Source organism: Castor canadensis, chromosome 12, assembly GCF_047511655.1.
Source record: "Castor canadensis chromosome 12, mCasCan1.hap1v2, whole genome shotgun sequence".
Classification (NCBI taxonomy): Eukaryota; Metazoa; Chordata; class Mammalia; order Rodentia; family Castoridae; genus Castor; species Castor canadensis.
In genome coordinates, this window is record NC_133397.1 from 96,026,522 (window position 1) to 96,046,984 (window position 20,463).

At 38.8% G+C, this 20,463-nt stretch overlaps 1 protein-coding gene and 1 long non-coding RNA gene across 10 annotated transcripts in view; one reads left to right on the forward strand and one right to left on the reverse strand.

Moving 5' to 3' along the window:
- The window catches only part of LOC109677554 (sulfotransferase 1C1), a 67,694-nt gene extending 48,199 nt beyond the window's left edge, over nucleotides 1–19,495 (forward strand). For all 5 annotated transcript variants that reach the window (XM_074050534.1, XM_074050532.1, XM_074050533.1 and 2 more), the window contains 6 exons: nucleotides 1,934–2,062; nucleotides 7,275–7,372; nucleotides 15,417–15,543; nucleotides 16,428–16,522; nucleotides 17,667–17,847; nucleotides 18,067–19,495. In XM_074050534.1, coding sequence (XP_073906635.1) covers nucleotides 1,934–2,062; nucleotides 7,275–7,372; nucleotides 15,417–15,543; nucleotides 16,428–16,522; nucleotides 17,667–17,847; nucleotides 18,067–18,179 — 743 coding nt within the window. In that variant the 3' untranslated portion in view covers nucleotides 18,180–19,495. The remainder of the gene's footprint in view (nucleotides 1–1,933; nucleotides 2,063–7,274; nucleotides 7,373–15,416; nucleotides 15,544–16,427; nucleotides 16,523–17,666; nucleotides 17,848–18,066) is intronic.
- LOC109678892 (uncharacterized) overlaps nucleotides 1–20,463 on the reverse strand; it is a 243,798-nt gene that overhangs the window by 83,682 nt on the left and 139,653 nt on the right. The window lies entirely within an intron of this gene.

Here is a 20,463-nt window from a genome sequence, read left to right on the forward strand (position 1 = left end):
TGCAGAAATCCTTGGAACAAAGTAGAAAAAGAAGAGTCACAGTGGGTTGTAAAGGTAGATACTGTAAACTACAACCAGAAACGCATGTCAAGAACTGTTAACCATCCTAGAAGCTCCATGTGTGCAGTTCAGTGAGCATATTTTTCTTTTATATTGATAGTTCTGGCCACCCTTCACCTCTGAGTGGGCTCAGGCCATCTAGGAACGTGACCATTTCTGTAGTTTACCTCACACTTTCCTCCTGCTCCTTCATCATTAAGTGCTGCCTCACAGCCACAGGCAGATCCCTGGACTGGAAAGAATTCAACTTCAGGACACACACTTTGAAATCAAAATGGAGAGTCCATTCTCTAAAGTTAATCTGCTTAATTGAAAAAGAATGATGTTGGTTCTTTATGTCCTCACTTCTTCTTTTTCCCTAATGTAAAATCTTTAACCAAATGTGAAAACTCTCCAAGTCCTGATCATCAGTCAGGATTTTGTCATAGCATGATTTCATTCTCTTACCTGAATTCACATGTGTCAAAGTGCAAATTTTGAAAAAAGTAATATATTTTACTTCCAGTTACTTAAGAAGGCACTCCAGGCTGTCTATTGAAAGTGAAAATGTATAAAGCTATGTTGAACTGAAAATGCTTCAAATGAGGCTATAATAAAAATAATTTTTTATTTTTTAACAAGGAGCCTAAATTGTTTATTTTGTAGTCTGTAACGCACAAAGTAGGTAGTATTTGATACTATATTTTTATTGCTGTGTGGTCATTACATATTATATCACACTCAGCTTACATGACTTTATGAATTTTAATAAATGTTCAGCTGATGTTCCACATGAAATTTCTTCTACAAACTGCACAAGAGTACTCCTAGAATGAGTTATGCATACTGTTGGATAATTATGGAACTGACTGTACCTGATGTTCAGATGTTTTTCTCTTATAAATAAATTTGTTTAAATTTTTTTTTTAAAAAAAAAAGAAAAAGAAAAGAAAAGAAAGGAGCTGATACTAAGAGATATTGGCCCAGAATGAGGTTAGGGCTGGGGTTTATAAGCATTTGAGATGTAGAAGGAATATATTGCTGATGTTTTGTTTTGGTTTGGTTTTTGGTTTAGCTAGCTATCCCAAGAAGTGGCTGGGGTGGTCAGTTTCTCAATGTTTTTCCAAGTGGTTGTTTATTAGCTTGTACCATCATTTTCTATGACATCATGAGGTCAAACATGTTAACAAGATGCAAATGGGGTTCGACTTCTGTTCAGAAAAGCAGTTTCTGTAAAACAGCCTTCCTGTTGGACAAGATGGAGTCTTTTACAAAATAAAATAGGTTAGGCTAATTTGATTTGGGGCCTTATAGCAGTCAGAAAACAGAGAGGAGACCAGGGACCAAGTATACCCTTCAAAAACACAGCTTCCCAGAATTGAGTGGCCTGGTGACATCTAGCTACAAGAAAGACTGAAAATGTAGTCTTTGATACAAGCTATAGGCCCTGATAAAATGAGAGTCTCGAAATTTGAAAGAGAAGAATGGATGATAGCTAGACAAGAGGTAGTCTCAGTCATGTCTCCTCCAAAACGATCCTAAACTGAGTAGAGAAGGTTCATGGGCTAATTCAACTTTGTATCTTCACTACCTTTATCTGGCTCAATATTTATCAGTCAAGATACTTACATGAGATGCAAAACCCTATGGTGAGTCCTAGGGGAAAAAAAAAGAAAGTGTCTCAAGGAAGCCCAGACCATAAACACATGATGACAGTAAGCACAGAGGGCCACCAGTGCTAACCCCACCCATCCTAGGTGGCACATGCTAACAGGTAGGCTGATTCTGCTCTATGCTGGGCAAGTGTGAACTTAACTGAATCCACACATGACCGAGGAAATAGTATTGAATGGTGCCACTAGTGGGTGGATTTGACAATAAGAAATGTTTCTAGGCACCACCTGGACACAGGAGATTGTAGACATGATCCAGAATGATGGGGATGTACAGAAGTGCCAGCGGGCCAACACCTTTGACCGGCACCCTTTCATCGAGTGGACATTGCCTCCACCCCTCAACTCTGGTAAGTTTGCCCAACTGGGACCCAGGGGGTTGTAATCTTTGTGTAGGGTCAGTTTTATCTGAAAACAAAATCATTTCTACAATCTGCCTTCCAGAAAACATTTCCAAATGGAACAGGACAGAAGTGTAAAAGTGGTCCAAGTCAAAACAACTGGGGAAAAGACTCCCAAATTTCTTTCCTAGGATTTGACAGCATCAGGTACATATTCCTTGCTACTGTTTGAGCATTTGAGTGACCATGAATGTATAACTCAGTGAGGGCAGGTGTTAATAGTTTGGATCTTAATTGTCTCCAAAAGTCTGGATGGTAAAGACTTCCTCCCAGAAGGAGCTAGTGAGAGGTGGTGAGCCTTTACAAGATGGGGCCTAAGCAGGAAGTATTTAGTGATGTACCCTTGAAGAAAATAGTGAGACCCCAGCCCTGTCATCTCTCTGTCATACTTTCTGGCCACAAGGTGAATGGTTTTGCTCCATTACACATTCCACTATGATCTACTGCCTCACCCTAGACCCAAAGTGACAAAGCCATGGATTATGAACTTGAACTGTCAAAACTGTGAGCCAACACAAACCTTTCCTCTTTTTAACTGACTATCTCAGGTATTTGATATAGGGACAGAAAGCTGACTAAAAAACCAATAGCATCCGGTGATCAAGAACTACATTTCGAGGTACATAAACAAATGAAATTATATTCAGACATCAAAATGAGGTAAATTCTGTCATTTGCAACAACCTGGATAAAACTGAAGGACACTATGTTACTTGAGATAAGCCAGATACAGAAAGACAAATACTGAGTGTTCTTGATTATATGTAGAAGCTAAAAAATTGGTTTTATAGAAGTACAGAGTAGAATAGAGGTTACAGTCACTAGAGGTTAGGAAGGTAGGCTAGAGGAAGGTTGGATTAAGAAGTAGCAACATGAAGTTAGAAAGGAGGAATAAATTCTAGTATTCTATAGCACAGTAGGGTGATTATAATATATATAGCAATTTCATTATTATTTTATAACAAACTAAAAGAAAGGTGTTCAATCATTCACAACACAAAGAAATGGTAAATATTTAAGGAAACAGAAATGCTAATTGCTCCAACTTTATGACTATACATGGAATGCACTATATAATAAACACACAATATAAACATGCCCTATAAATATGTACAAATATTATGTTAATTAAAAATAAAAACATATTTTAATATTAAGATGTGGTAATACTAGCCAGGCATGGCAGTACGTGCCTATAATCCAAGTTATGTGGGAGGCACATTTAGGAGGATCACAGTCCAAGGCCAGTCCTGGACAAAAACAGAAGACCCTATCTGTAAAATAACTAAATAAATGGGTCAAGGGATAGAAACAGCTTAAGGCCTAGAAAGCCCTAAGTTCAAACTTCAGTACTGCCAAAAAAAAAAAAGATGTCACACTCCTGTGTCAGTCTGCTACCACCTCATGAGAGATAGTCTTCAAATATATTTTATCTATAACATGTCTACCAAAGAATCAAGCTAAATTATATATGGTCACATTATCAACCAAAATATCACACTAAATATACAAAGAAAAATAAGACATAGACGCACCCTTGAAGAGTTCATAATTAAGTTAGGAGTAAAGGACACATTTTATAAAGTAAACAGTTGCTTTTGGAATAGAAGATAACCCTGTAGAAAGAAGGTATAGATTAGAAATCAAACCATCCAGGTGGAATATCTGAGTGATCAAGAACAGGTTATAAAGTTTCTCAAAACCTAATGTTTCTTCATTTGTAAAATAGTAAGACCTAATATGTATTCAAAACATATTATTGATGGGACTGTTTATTCTAGCAACAGTTGTTGAAAGTTTATCTTTTTTCCCACTGAAATTGCCTTGATCCTTTTCCCAACATGAATTAACAGTTTATGGATGGGTGTATTTCTGGATTTTCTATTATCCTTCTTTTAGTTACATATCTATCTGAATGCTGACACTACAATAGAATATCAGCTTTAATATCTTGTAGTTTTATAAATTTTTAAGTGAATTTGGTAAGTCTTCCCAAGTTTTTCTTCCTTTTCAATATTTACCTATTCTAGTATCCTTGCATTTCCACACAAATTCTAGAACATTATTCTATTATTAAGGTGGTTCCATTCTTCTTCCTCTCCTGTGATTTCTATTTTTTATAAATGGTTACTTGTTTATTTGGTAACTACTGATTATTTATGGTTATTATATCTTGGTGATATAATGGGGTCTTTAGCATTATAAAGTTCTTTGTCTCATATGATGCTTTGGGAGTTGAACCCTACTTTATCTGACAGTATCACAATCCAAGTTTTATATAGTTTCCATTTGATGCTATACATCTGTACTTTTAGCCTTTAATAATCATTGTGTTCAGGAGGTCTTTGTTGTTGTTTTCTTTTATGAGCCAATTTGAAAATCTAAATAGATAACTTAAGCCCATTCAATTAATTGGTATGACTGATGTTTATCACCATAGTCACCAATTTCATGTGCTGAAATTATGTGTACTAAAGTAATATTTACTGTGTTACTTTAGTATATGCTTTTATTTTTCTTTTTTGTGTGTAGGATGCTTGATTTTGTTTTGTTTTGTTTTTTGTTTTTGGGGCAATAGTATTTAGGAAACTTCCATCTTTTTTCCTAGTCATTACCTTTTACAAGGCCTAATCCGCTTCTCTTACTTCACCTTTTAAATCTGATCTGCTAGCTTCAAAGTAATTCTTTGACTCCCTCTATTACTTACACAGCAGCCAATATTCTTATTCGAAGTTGTAAGTTGTATGCTTTGTATTTCATTTGAATTTGTAAGACTTACACATTATTTTCCAGCCCATGATCTCTCCCTTATTACTTCTAGTTCTGATGTTAAATAACATGAAATATTACCCATCAGTGCTTTTGATAAAGTTTGTGGGCCATCTCTTGGATGAATGAAACTAATTCTAGCAGATTGGGAAGGGCATGTGTGTGCTGTGTTTTCTGTCACTGTTTCCTTGCTTTTTATGCCATCTTTTGAGACATCCGATGCCAGTCTTATTCTCTTGCCTTTATGAATTATTTCAACTTTTGCCTGGAAGCCCTAGAATTTTTCCTTTTATTAAAGTATAATTGCTTCATTGTGTTTCAGAATTGATCATGATCAATGAACAGTCTCTGGTACCTATGGTTAAGATGTAAATTGAAGTCTTCTTTATGAAAAATTTGTACAGATTATAAGCGTACACATTAGCTCTATCCCACCAGTTTATTCCTATGTTGTACCTTCTCTACCTGTCTTGTATGTCAGCCACTTTCTTTTCACTTCTTTATCTCAGTGTCATTTTCTTGCTTTCCTTCAATGACTTTTTATTAAATTTTCATTCTTCTGTTATCTCGTCTTTCTTTTATTTCTTTATGGCATTCAATCAAATCAACCAAATCTTTTCTCTTTTTTTCTTTTTTTCCTTTTTTTATTTTCTGGTGGTACTGGGGTTTGAACTTGGGACCTCATACTTGCTGGCAGGTGCTCTAGCATTTGAACCATCCCATCAGCCCTTTTTTGTGTGTTGACTATTTTTAAGATAGGGTCTTATAACTATTTGTCTGGCCTGGCTTTGGACCTCAATCCTCCTGATCTCTTCCTTCTGAGTAGCTAGAATTATAGGCATGAGCCACTGGCACCCAGCTTTTGTTCCCCCCATTTTTGTTCTTAATCTCATATTCCTGTCTTAAGACTTTTTAATTCCCAAATGTTTTGTTCAGCTTTGTGGTTGGTTTGGGGAGGTTTAAGTCTTTGATTTGCCTTTTCTGACTTTGAGAGTAGTTTGGTACCTATTTATATTCATTTAATGGCATCATCCCTACTTTGATAGCACCCTCTCCTGTCAGCATTGCCTTCCTTCCTCTATATAGTTTGTCTGTGGATGGTACTGGTGATGCGAGAAGGAAGAATGGGCATACTTTGCTTTTCTTTCATTTCTACAGGATCTTTACTTTCATTTTCTCCCTCTTACTTCATTCTCTCCCCTCACCTCCATGTCTCCAAGGAGCACCTCTCTTGTCCACATACTAATTCTCATCAGAAGTCATGTTCTCAACACTGTGGCTACTGCCTCACTTGCCTGAGATCAATGTAGTGCATGGCTAGTCCCTCACTGTATCTAGTGTTTTAGCACTAGATTTTCCATTTCCAGGAATTATTGTGTCTGTTTTTCTAAGTCTTCTTGCCTTGCCTCCCTACTGTCTTTTACAGAGCTTCTCCTCTGTGGTTCCCCATGCCCACAGACTTACTGATTTCCAATCCACTAAGTCACATTTACTAATGTAGAAAAATGACTGGACCCCTGTAAAACTCAGTTTTTCAGTTAAAAATATATTCCAGAAGCGAGCACTGCTGACACATGACAGGAGCTATTGTGATTCTTGGCCTTGCAAGTAAAAAATCAAAACAAAGACTGAAGTTCTTTAGACAGAGATTCTGAATTGGGCACAGTGGCTCATGCCTACAATCCCAGCTATTCAGGAGGCAGCAATCAGGAGGTTGGAAGCAGCTGGGACAAAAAGTTAGTGAGAACTATCTCAACCAATAAAACATATGTCATGGTACACACTAATAATCCCAGCTACTTTTGAAGCATAGGTAAGAGGATCATGGTAGGTCCAATGTCAGTTTCAGGCAAAAAGCATGAGACCCTATCTGAAAAACACCTAAAGCAAAAAAAAAAAAAAGAGTGGGGGTGTGGCTCAAGTGGTAGAGCATGTGCCCAGGAAGCAAGAGGCCCTCAGTTCAAACCCCAGTTACCATAAAAAAAAAAAAGCTGCTAGGGCCATAGAGCTGCCCCATAACCTCCTTCCCTTAAAAGAAATGTCAGCACTTCTCCATCTGTTTGTCTTCTACTCCCCATTGTGAGAAAAAAAAATTCAAAACACTCAATGGCTTGTTGGAGCCATAGTTCTTACATCTGCAAACCTTCCAAGTCATCTTTCCTGTCCACACAAGCACACAACAGCACCTCGACAGATAAGTGAGCAGTATTGGCACGTAGTACCTTATTAATGTGTTCTTCTACCAGAATAAACAGGAAGGCTGCCATCACCCAGGACACACTGAAGAAACCATTATTTTAGGCATAAAGTCAATCATTTGGTCCAGATGAGTCTCAGTGTTTGCCACACAGCATTGGATCCAGGTAGCTGATGGTGTGGCCTTATTTCCCAGGTCTAGATCTGGCTAACAAGATGCCTTCTCCTAGAACTATGAAGACTCATCTGCCTGTTCAGATGCTGCCACCTTCCTTCTGGAAAGAAAATGCAAAGGTAAGAAAAGCCAGTTCTTCAAGCCCAGGTGGCTGATACAGAAGTAGCTGGTAGAATTCCAGGACAGATGGTGCTATTACCACATACTCCATTTTGAATTTACCTTTCCATCAAAATATTATCCTTGGGTTTACACTGGGAAGTTTCCAGGAAAATTATTTTGACTGTTTACCAACGAAGTCACACTAAAGGAGTGTGATCAATGAAACAAAGCAAATATTTCCTGAGAAAGACTGGGATCTTAATTTGGGTCCTCCAAGAAGGAAGGGCAAAAGAGGAACTAGATGTGAAAGAGATCCGTGAGAGGAAAGTAGAACAAGACAAGGAGAATGGAGAGCCTTAAGACCATGACACAGGTCTGACCCTGTGAGGGAAAGGCAAGGAAGGCACAGGGGAGACTCAGGCTGCAGTACAGTCATGGACAAGGCTCAGTCAGGCTGTGATAATCCTCTAGTCAAAGCCAGCCATCAGAGAGCCCTGCCTGCATCAGTGTCCCTGCTAGGCTCACTCACAAACCAAGAGCAAGCCTTTGGAGTTCTGACCTCACCTAGACATGAAGGTATTTTCAGAGGACAGCAGCTGAGGTCATCTGTCAATCACACTCCCCACAGCCAGAGACCCAAACAGCCCATGCTCATGGTACCTACTGCTGTTCCAATGAGACATCATCAACTTGGTCTGATCCTGTTACTTTCAGGATGAGAAATCTGACTTTTGTCCATGTGTAGAAACTTGATCCACCTTAGAGAAAGCATATCTCATGAAGCAAGCTCCCAGGTACCTTGATTCACTCCATTAATTTTTTTTATTTTGACACTTGCTAATTCAGATCCTGTAAAAGCTGTGTACACTGAATGTACTAGCGGGGCGATAGTTCTCACTAGAGCCTCCCAAAGCATATTTATGTTCCCACACAGTCACAAACCAGAAATACGATATTGTCTTTCCCTACAAAAAGACAACACATGAGGAGAGTAGTGTTGCTTCCCTTAATATTTGCTACACCAGCAAGTCTTTTCTTTTTTTCTTTTTTTTTAATTTTTATTTTAGTCATATGTGCATACAATGTTTGGGTCATTTCTCCCACATTTCCCCACCCCCTCCCTTACCCCCCCCACCCCATCCCTCTTCCTCCCTACCCCCTCGATACCTGGCAGAAACTATTTTGCCCTTATCTCTAATTTTGTTGAAAAGAGAGTATAAGCAATAATAGGAAGGACCAAGGGTTTTTGCTAGTTGAAATAAGGATAGCTATACAGGGAGTTGACGCGCATTGATTTCCTGTGCGTGTGTTACCTTCTAGGTTAATTCTTCTTGAACTAATCTTTTCTCTAGTTCCTGGGCCCCTTCTCCTATTGGCCTCAGTTGCTTTAAAGTATCTGCTTTAGTTTCTCTGTGTTGAGGGCAACAAATGCTATCTAGTTTTTTAGGTGTCTTACCTATCCTCATACCTCCCTTGGGTGCTCTCGCTTTATCATATGATCAAAGTCCAGACCCCTTGTTGTGTTTGCCCTTGATCTAATGTCTGCATATGAGGGAGAACATAGGATTTTTGGTCTTTTGGGCCAGGCTAACCTCACTCAGAATGATGTTCTCCAATTCCATCCATTTACCAGCAAATGGTAACATTTCATTCTCTTCATGGCTGCATAAAATTCCACTGTGTATAAATACCACATTTTCTTGATCCATTCGTCAGTAGTGGGGCATCTTGGCTGTTTCCATAACTTGGCTATTGTGAATAGTGCCGCAATAAACATGGGTGTGCAGGTGCCTCTGGAGTAACCTGTGTCACAACTTTTGGGTATATCCCCAAGAGTGGTATTGCTGGATCAAATGGTAGATCAATGTCTAGCTTTTTAAGGAGCCTCCAAATTTTTTTCCAGAGTGGTTGTACTAGTTTACATTCCCACCAGCAGTAAAAGAGGGTTCCTTTTTCCCCGCATCCTTGCCAACACCTGTTGTTAGTGGTGTTGCTAATGATGGCTATTTTAACAGGGGTGAGGTGGAATCTTAGTGTGGTTTTAATTTGCATTTCCTTTATTGCTAGAGATGGTGAGCATTTTTTCATGTGTTTTTTGGCCATTTGAATTTCTTCTTTTGAGAAAGTTCTGTTTAGTTCACTTTCCCATTTCTTTATTGGTTCATTAGTTTTGGCAGAATTTAGTTTTTTAAGTTCCCTATATATTCTGGTTATCAGTCCTTTGTCTGATGTACAACTGGCAAATATTTTCTCCCACTCTGTGGGTGGTCTCTTCAGTTTAGAATCCATTTCTTTTGATGAACAGAAGCTTTTAACTTTTATAAGGTCCCATTTGTATATCCTTTCTCTTAGTTGCTGTGCTGCTGGGGTTCCATTGAGAAAGTTCTTGGCTATACCTATTAATTCCAGAGTATTTCCTACTCTTTCCTGTACCAACTTTAGAGTTTGTGGTCTGATATTAAGATCCTTGATCCATTTTGAGTTCATATTGGTATAGGGTGATATACATGGATCTAGTTTCAGTTTTTTGCAGACTGCTAACCAGTTTTCCCAGCAGTTTTTGTTGAAGAGGCTGTCTTTTCTCCATCATATATTTTTAGCGCCTTTGTCAAAGACAAGTTGGTTATAGTTGTGTGGCTTCATATCTGGGTCCTCTATTCTGTTCCACTGGTCTTCATGTCTGTTTTTGTGCCAGTACCATGTTGCTTTTATTGTTATTGCTTTGTAATATAGTTTGAAGTTAGGTATCGTGATACCTCCAGCATTGTTCTTTTGACTGAGTATTGCCCTGGCTATTCCTGGCCTCTTGTGTTTCCATATAAATTTAATAGTAGATTTTTCAATCTCCTTAATGAATGTCATTGGAATTTTGATGGGAAATGCATTAAACATGTAGATTACTTTAGGGAGTATAGACATTTTTATTATGTTGATTCTACCAATCCATGAACATGGGAGATCTCTCCACTTTCTATAGTCTTCCTCAATCTCTTTCTTCAGAAGTTTATAGTTTTCCTTGGAGAGGTCATTCACATCCTTTGTTACGTTTACACCTAGGTATTGATTTTTTTTTGAGGCTATTGTAAATGGAATTAATTTCATATATTCTTTCTCAGTTTGTTCATTATTAATGTATAGAAATGCTAATGATTTTTCTACGTTGATTTTATATCCTGCTACCTTGCTATAGCTATTGATGGTGTCTAAGAGCTTTTGAGTAGAGTTTTTTGGGTATTGAAGGTATAGGATCATATCATCTGCAAATAGGGACATTTTGACAGCTTCTTTACCTATTTGTATTCCTTTTATTCCTTCTTCTTGCCTAATTGCTCTGGCTAGGAATTCCAGTACTATGTTGAATAGGAGTGGAGATAGTGGGCATCCTTGTCTAGTTCCTGATTTTAGAGGGACTGGTTTCAGTTTTTCTCCATTAAGTATAATGCTGGGCTGTAGGTTTGTCATATATAGCTTTTATAATGTTGAGGTACTTTTTTTCTATTCCTAGTTTTCTTAGAGCTTTTATCATGAAATGGTTTTGGATCTTATCAAAGGCTTTTTCTGCATCTATTGAGATGATCAAGTGGTTTTTGTCTTTGCTTCTGTTAATGTGATTTATTATGTTCATTGATTTTCATATGTTGAACCACCCCTGAATTCCTGGGATGAAGCCTACTTGGTCATGATAAATGATCTTTTTGATGTTTGTTGAATTTGGTTTGCAATTATTTTATTGAGGATTTTTGCATCAATGTTCATTAAGGAGATTGGCCTATAATTCTCCTTTTTGGAGGTGTCTTTGCCTGGTTTTGGGATAAGTGTAATACTGGCTTCATAAAATGTGTTAGGCAGTTTTCCTTCCCTTTCTATTTTGTGGAGCAGTTTAAGGAGGGTTGGTATCAGTTCTTCTTTAAAGGTCTGACAGAATTCAGCAGAGAATCCAACAAGTCCTGGACTTTTCTTTTTGGGGAGACTCTTCATTGCTGCTTCAATTTCATTTTGTGTTATAGATCTGTTCAGTTTATTAATATCCCCTTGGTTCAGTTTTGTATGATCATATGTATCTAGAAATCTGTCCATTTCTTTAAGATTTTCTAATTTATTTGAATATAGGTTCTCAACGTTGTCTCTGATGATTTCCTGGATTTCCATGGTGTTTGTTGTTATCTCCCCTTTTGCATTCCTTATTCTACCAATTTGGGTTTTTTCTCTCATTTTAGTCAGGTTTGCCAGAGGTCTGTAGATCTTGTTTTTTTTCAAAGAACCAACTTTTTGTTTCATTAATTCTTTGTATGGTTCTTTTGGTTTCTATTTCATTGATTTCAGCTCTTATTTTTATTATTTCTCTCCTTCTATTTGTTTTGGGATTTGCTTGTTCTTGTTTTTCTAGGAGTTTGAGATGTATCATTAGGTCATTGATTTGGGATCTTTCAGTCTTTTTAATATATGCACTCATGGCTATAAACTTTCCTCTCAGGACTGCCTTTGCTGTGTCCCATAGGTTCTGGTAGGTTGTGTTTTCATTTTCATTGTCTTCCAGGATCTTTTTAATTTCCTCTTTTATGTCATCAATGACCCATTGTTCATTAAGCAATGAGTTATTCAGTTTCCAGCTGTTTGCATGATTTTTGTGTTTACTTTTGTTGTTGAGTTCTAGTTTTATTGCATTGTGATCAGATAGAATGCATGGTATAATTTCTATTTTCTTATATTTGCTGAGGCTTGCTTTGTACACTAGGATATGATCTATTTTGGAGAAGGTTCCATGGGCTGGCTACCAGCAAGTCTTGAAATCAATAAAATATGGAATACAAACCAAATTTCAGCTTAAATGATTGCAATAAGAAGTACATCCGTCCAGCAGAATCAAACGCTTATACCAGCTGGACTACCACATCTTCTTGAGGGAAAGTTTTTCTGGAAGCCCAGTTATCTGAAGATTTCTGAGAGAGTGAGTTGATGTTCTCAAGTATTTTGCAGTTGAAACAGCTGCAGACTCTTTTACCTTCTGGACTGTATTTACCAAGGAAACCATAATAGTCCAGTCTGGTTAGCCAAGACATTCTTGTCTCAGTGCAGTGCTCTAATGCAAAATGCAAGCAACTACTCTTGATTATTTTTTCTGGGTTTCCATCATTCACCAATTCTTTACCCTGCTTATCTTTTCTTTCCAAATAAAGTACAGGATGTGAGGGCGATCTGGCTGTGACATGTGTCACCCCATTGATCGCCAGGGTTGATTCGGCTGATCTGGCTGGCTAGGTGGGTGTCCCCTTCCTCCCTCACCGCTCCATGTGCATCCCTCCCGAAGCTGTGCACTTGGTTGAAGAGGATGACCATCCCCAACAGGGGAGGACCTTTCTTCGGTCAAGGGTATACGAGTAGCTGCGCCCCCCTGCTAGAACCTCCAAACAAACAAGCTCTCAAGGTCCAAATAAAGTACAATACAACTAAATAGAATTCCATGTATCCCAATACTATCTCATTTCTGACTTGGGGTTATACACTGTCTACCTTGACCTGTGAAAACTTTTTGGTTTATTCTGGCAAATAGATACCTTGTTCATTATGTTACTTTTACTGCTCAAAAATCAGTATTTTTACCAAATCTTGTAGACCTGGTATCAGAAGACATACCCACAGGAACTTGGTCAATCATCATACTAACACCTTCTTTTTGTAAAATCAGATACAAAGATCTCAACGGCAGCCCTTCCCTTTATCCACGTACACCTGTGAATTATTTGCATAGTGAATGATCTTCGAGAGCTTAATCCAAACCTCCCATTTTATGATGGCATGGGAGGCTGAACAGTGGTTGCTCAGTGATATCTACATCCTATTCAACAGAACCTGGGAATGCTACTATTATGAGTGGATCTTGCAGGTTGTACTAAGTTAAGGAGTTGAGACTAGGTGATTATCCTGGATTATCTGGTCTCTAGAATTCAAGACGAGAGTCTTCATAAAAGGGAAGCAAGCAGATCAAAGAAGGAAATGGGAGATGTGACAGCCAAACAAGAAGATAGAATGATTCTGGGAAAAAAATCAAGAGCTAAGGAATGCAGGTGGCCTCAGATGCTTATTCTTTATAAGGAAATAAATTCTCCCCTAGAATCATCAGCAGGAGTCAGCCCTGCTGACACCTTGACTTTAACCCAGTGAAACCTGGCCTCCAGAATGGAAGGAGAATAAATCTATGGTGCTTTTAGTCACTCCATTTGTGATAATTTGTTACAGTAGCAATTGCAAGCTAATAATACAGATCATCAGACTCCGAAATTGTACTTGACATTGGACTCCACATCATTTTAGTAAGTTCCCTGTCTAACTCCAGACTTCCCTTGTTTCCAGTTACTCAGGTCATGAAGAAAATAACCAACATAATAATTTTTAAATATTATACAAAATGTATTTACACAATAATCCCACTTTTCAGTTGCCTCATACTTTTTGGTTTCCTAAAGGCTTTCATGAATATTACACAGAAATACAGAAGCAAGAAAGGGGACAGAGAAACAGTCATGCAGGACAGAGACAGCAATGGAGGACATGCAATTGGGAATTGGGAATGCAAAAGCTCAGATAATTCACCAAAAGGAAACCACAACGGGGTGATTGGCTATGTGGATACAAAAGTACTGTTGAATAAGTGAGACACTGGACAAAAATGCTTGAGAATTCACTAATGTGCTTGTCAACTTTGCATTACTACAATAAAATACCTGACACAAACTACTTATGAAGTAAAGATAAGTTAATTTTAGCTTATGGAGGTTCAAGTCCAAAATTGGGAAGTCCTTTGGTTAAGCCTCTGATGAGAGCAGCATATCATGGCAGGAATGCATGTCAGAGTGAGTGGTCATATCTCAAACCAGGAAAAAGAAAGAGGGGGAGAGGAAAAAATCAAGATTCTACAATCCTGTTGGAAGGCAAACCCCCAGTAACCTAGGGATTTCCATTAGGCCCCACCTCTTAAAGATCCACGCAGCACCCTGGGGATCAAACCTTTACATATGGACCTTTGGGAAACCCTACCCAAATCAAACCATAGCAGTGTCCTTCCTCCCCAACCCTTCTGAGAATGTACACAGCAACACAGCTGGAATCGGAGCCAGGGCAATAAAGGGAGGAGGAGGACAGCAAGACAAGAAGCCAAGTGCCAGACCACACCACTGCCTTCCCTATGCAAAGAAACTATAACAAATAGCTCCAAAACAGGACTTAGTACTACCCCAAAGGTCCTTCAATCTTATCAGCAAATGAAAAGAGTGATAATTCATCTGTAAGACTGGAATTCATCTTGCGGAAATGAGACTAGATGGCTCACTGCCTTAGCTCCTCCCATTTCATAACCTAATTAGATTCCTTGATTAAATAAAGCCAGGGAGGACCTTCTTTCACATATTGGAAAATGCCATGTCCCATGAACTGCGTATTATGTCCTCCCCCTCAAAATTCAGATGTTGAAATTCTAACACCTAAATTGGTAGAAATAGAAGGTTGGGGGCATGGAGGTTGGCAGTTGATCATGCCATGAGGGTGAAGCCTTCATGAATGGGATTAGGACTCTTATAAGATACAGTTATCTGTGAGGAAGCAGGGCCCTCAGCAGATAGTGAAACTGCTAGCACCTTCACATTGGACAACCTCACCTGTAGAACAGTGAGAAGTAAATTCTGTTGCTTATAAGGCACCCAGTTTATGGCATTTTGTTAGAGCAGCTTGAATGGACTAGAACACCATGGGTAGCCTCCTCATTCTCCAAATTAAGTTAATGTGAGTACAGGACATACCATGCAAACCAGGATAGTTCTAAGACAGGAAAGGGTTGCTTTTAATAATAATTCTAAGACCACAGCTATAAATCAGAATTGTTTATGGGAAAACTAGAAGTGATGTTCGTCTTCATGGTAGAGAACACATACACATCCAATTACTCCAATGGTGTAGCCCAAGATTATATATGAGGCTTTCTAGGAAAATGGGCCTCTGTAGTAAATAATGATGCTTTTCTGTCTCGTTTTCTCTCTGCATCTCACTCCCTTTGCTGGCTAATTCCAGATTATCTATGTGGCTAGAAATGCTAAGGACTGTCTAGTGTCCTACTACCATTTCTCCAGGATGAATAAAATGGTGCCTGACCCTGGTACATGGGAAGAATACATTGAAACATTCAAAGCTGGAAAAGGTGAGTGAAAAATAACTGTGGGTTCCTATTTCCTTACTCACTTATCTACTACTATCAGAAAAGATTTTTCATTGCACAATTATTTTCATTAAGATCTACAAAGAAATAGATGATACACTCAGACTAGGTTACCTGGGAAGACTTTGATGAAAGAACTATCTACTGGGAAGATTTTGGGGAAATCAGTGAGGGTTAGTACAGTATCCTGGGCTAGCACCAGCCCCCAAGTTAGGAGAGAGTCCCTTGACAGAAGATGAGGGCTTTGATATAGGCAGCAGTCAACAGGGAGGGTGGCAGCAGCAATGAGCTGATAGGGAGGGCATCAGAAAAATAAATGCAACCTTCTCCCTCTCCTCCTGCCTTCAAAGTCTTCCAATGCCTCTGCAGCTAAGTCCAGCTCTAAACCTGGGAACACAGTGCCCAGTGACACAGTCTGTACCAGTCACACTGGGCAGGGTAGAGTTGACAGGGCCAATGAAAGATACCCAGCCACCTTTCTCCCTCCCATTTATCATCAGAGGGAGCAAAGGTACCCAAATACCTGATAATTGTAGTTTTTCCAAGTGAAAGTCTTTTCAAAAGAAACAATATCAGTGGCATGACACTGATTTCCACCATGTGGAAAATAAAAATTTTGATTCCCTGGCCATAAGACAGTCCTTCCTTGAGGAGTAGGTTCAAGGATGGAAATATAAACTAAAGAATTCAGAATATCTATCATCTCACTAAATTCTTTTGAATAAAACCCACCTTCTGCAAATAAGAATTCTGCTCAGAATCTTTGGTTTGGGTAGTATTTATTAAACATCCTCTTTTATTTGGGACACCATGTTCATTTGGTGAGCTTTAAGTTGACATTGATGTCCCATTGCTCTCCTCCTCAGTGCTCTGGGGCTCTTGGTATGACCATGTAAAGGGATGGTGGGACATGAAGGACCAGCACCGCATCCTCTACCTCTTCTATGAGGACATGAAGGAGGTGAGAAGCAGCATGATTTCCATCCCATCTCCCACATTCTCAGATGTGACAGATCTCAGTGAGGATTCTGGCATGTGCGCTTGCCCACAGAAGAAACTTCAAGGCACATCCTCCCTTTCTCTCCATGACTCTCATTCCAAATTAGTTTCATCATAGACCCTCTAACCATTTGTTTGGGGCTCTAATTGTGCTTTTTGCCCAGCTCACAGTTTCCAGACCTTTCTTTCTCAGGAAATAGCATACACTTTATAGTCAATTCAACTTATTGGATCCTGAAACTTATGAGCCATGTTTCTTCACCTACAAAATGGTATCATAGCTATCTCATGAGATTACTGGAAAGATTTATGCAATTCTATTTGTAAAGTGAACATTGTTGTGTTGTAGAAATTTAGCCTCCTTCCCCCTCTCAAAACTCCCATCACTGAGTTTTAGTCCATAAAAATAATGACAAAATTAGTCCCACACATTGGAATGGTGAACTCACTTCTCCCTTTCAATGGGGATGAGTGAACCACAGATACACTCTCACAACCCTGTGCATTAGTGTCCTCAAGTTACAAAACTACCTCCTATGCCAATGCTAAGAAATCCTATGCGATTTAATCAAAAGCTATAGCACTTTCTCTTTTTGCATCTCTTGTGAAAGAAGTATGGTGCAAGGATTCACATTTCTAAATCAACTTAAGACCTTTTTATTCATCCTCTTATTGACCTTCTGTTAACTCACAGACCATCTGTAATAGCCCAGATACTATAGTCATACTAACTAACATGGCCCCTGTGTTACACAACCTTCACTGATCCCCCACAGGACATGCCATGGTTCCTTCCACCAGGCCTCCTGATGCTCCCTCTAGAGACAGGAAGCATGCACTTTCTTGACTGGGAACTGCCATTGCTGTGGTTGTTATACATCTGATTTTCTCCTCCTTCAGGGTAACCCATGTGATAGCAGAACAGTCCTGACCTTCCTGTTGGCACAGCATCTGTAACAGACAATGCCTTGCACTAGTATAAATATTTGTTGGAGATGTTTAAATCGATCCCTTAACACAGCCTTCCCCACTGTTTGTCCAAACAGAACATCATCCCTAATGGAACTCCCAAAATTATTTGTTTTGTGTAAATGTTCCACATACAGGACCCAAAGAGGGAAATTGAGAAGATATTGAAGTTCCTGGAGAAAGATGTATCAGAGGAAGTTCTGAATAAAATCATCTATCATACCTCCTTTGATGTAATGAAGCAAAACCCAATGGCCAATTATACCACTTTACCTGCCAGCCTCATGGATCACTCCATCTCCCCTTTTATGAGGAAAGGTAGGTGAGATTTACATCCTAGGGTTCCAAATGAGACTTGGTGGTCCCATAGTCTACTTTGATTTTCCATGATACATTGCTGACTCTTGCCAGTAGCACTACTATACAGGTTTAGAGAGGTAGCTTACTGTGTCTGCCCACCTTGTAGAGGTCCTTAGGGTACATCTTCACTCCTCCCTCTATGTCTGCACCATTCCCTGAGAGATTGCCTTGTTTCAGGGATTCCTGGGGACTGGAAGAACTATTTTACTGTGGCTCAAAATGAAGAGTTTGACAAGGACTACCAGAAGAAGATGGCAGGAAGTACTGTGACCTTCCGCACAGAAATCTGAGAGAAACTGGGGAAGTTCTGCCCAGACATTCTGAGTAGATTTTATCCATTTGAACCTCATGTTCAAGGATATTTAACACAAAGACCCCCTTCCTCCAATCCTGAGCTTTTCCCACACTATCTGTAGGACCCATGCCACTGTTAATACTTTATCAAAATGTAATCAAACTCTGTATAGAAAGCTTTCAATTAAGTTATATGATCATTCATGTAGACACCTACCACATGATAGTGTGCTTGCCCATGCTAAAGCAAAACAAATACAACTTAACTCCAAAACTAGTTTACACTTGTCTAGTCTCCCAGAGGCAAAATTCATGAACAGAGAGAAATAAATGCTAATAAAATTTCAACAGAAGAGAAAGAACATGAACAAGCAAGAAGAATAAGAAAGTGAGGACCAGGAAAAGTGTGAGTTTTTATTCTTAACAGTTGTCTTGATATGTTTTGTGCTGCTCTAATGAAATACCTGGATAATTTATAAAGAACAGAGATTTATTTTTTACAATTCTGAAGGCTGGGAAGTCCAAGGTAAAACAGTCCTTATTGGCAAGGGCCTTCTTATTGCAATGCTCCATAATGGAAGGGGAGAGAGAGAAAAAGAAAAGAGAGAAAGGAGAGAGAGAGAGAGAATATGAATATGAATAGGGGCCAAATTCATCACTTTATCAGGAACCCACTCATATGATAATGGCATTGATTTATTTGGGAAGGCAGAATTCTCGTGATATAATCACCTTCTATTAGACTTGACCTCCCAACACTGTTGCACTGGGGATTAAGTTTCCAACATGTGAACCTTAAAGGACACATTTACAAAATAGCAATGGCCAAGAATGAGAGACAGAGGATGGCCCAACTCTTAGATACTAGATTGTGGGATGCAGCTGATAATGTGGATAATATCCAGTAAGATGGGTCTAACTCAAGCTGACTCAAGTTGAGATGTCCCAAAACAAAAATGAAAGACCATGACTTGGCAGTGGAGCAAATAATGAGGAACAAAGCACAAATAAGAAACTCAGCCCCTTCTATGACCAGCACAGGCTGAAAAAACAGAGAAAGATTTTTATATTTCAGATAGACTTCTGAAAAAGAGAGAAAAAGAAGCTCTAAATTAACCTATGGAAGAAAACAAGTAGAACATCCAGTACTTATTCTTTTTTTTTTTTTTAAACCCTGAACCTCACATCTCTGGGGGAAAAAAATCATTTTCTTACTTCTTTTTATAAAGCGGGGCTTCTAGCAAAACTGTCATCACTGCCAAGTTGGTCAACAATATATATAATCATGTTGGTTTTTCTTCCTTTTATTAAAACCTGTTTCAAGAAAGTCTGTTGTCATTTACACAACTTATGCAAAGATCAGTGCATTATTTTAAAAGAATGTCAGGAAAATACATGTGGGAGGGTTGGTTTCCTATGCCACTAAATCATACAGTACAGAAAATTGCCTCTAACCCTGTAACACAATAAGCCCTTCTTCCGTTCTTTAATCTTTCCATTTTCTAAGGGAACCATGCAGATCATCAACCATATGACAAATAATCCAGTAGCACACTATTTATGCAGTGTTGACTGGCACAGAGGAAAGACTGTAAACCAAACCAGTGTGATTAAATAGCAAACCTTTGTCAGTAAACACCCACACAAAATATCTTCAGATGACAACCTAGGAGTTATCTAAAAATTTAGTCAGCAAGAGCAGCTCCCTTCCTGAATATAATATAGACTGAGAATTTAGGAGGTATTGTTGAGAACACAGGCACTGCATCTGGACTTTCATTGAGGCCAAATTTGCCTTTCTTCTTTTAAAATTGTGAAGTTTACAATTTTTAATCTTTTTTTCTTTTATTATTCATATGTGCATACAAGGCTTGGGTCATTTCTCCCCCCTGCCCCCAGCCCCTCCCTTACCACCCACTCTGCCCCCTCCCTTTCCCCCCACCCCCTCAATACCCAGCAGAAACTATTTTGCCCTTATTTCTAATTTTGTTGTAGAGAGAATATAAGCAATAATAGGAAGGAACAGGGGTTTTTGCTGGTTGAGATAAGGATAGCTATACAGGGCATTGACTCACATTGATTTCCTGTGCGTGTGTGTTACCTTCTAGGTTAATTCTTTTTGATCTAACCTTTTCTCTAGTTCCTGGTCCCCTTTTCCTAATGACCTCAGTTGCTTTTAAGGTACCAGCTTTAGTTTCTCTGCATTAAGGGCAACAAATGCTGGCTAGTTTTTTAGGTGTCTTACCTATCCTCACCCCTCCCTTGTGTACTCTCGCTTTT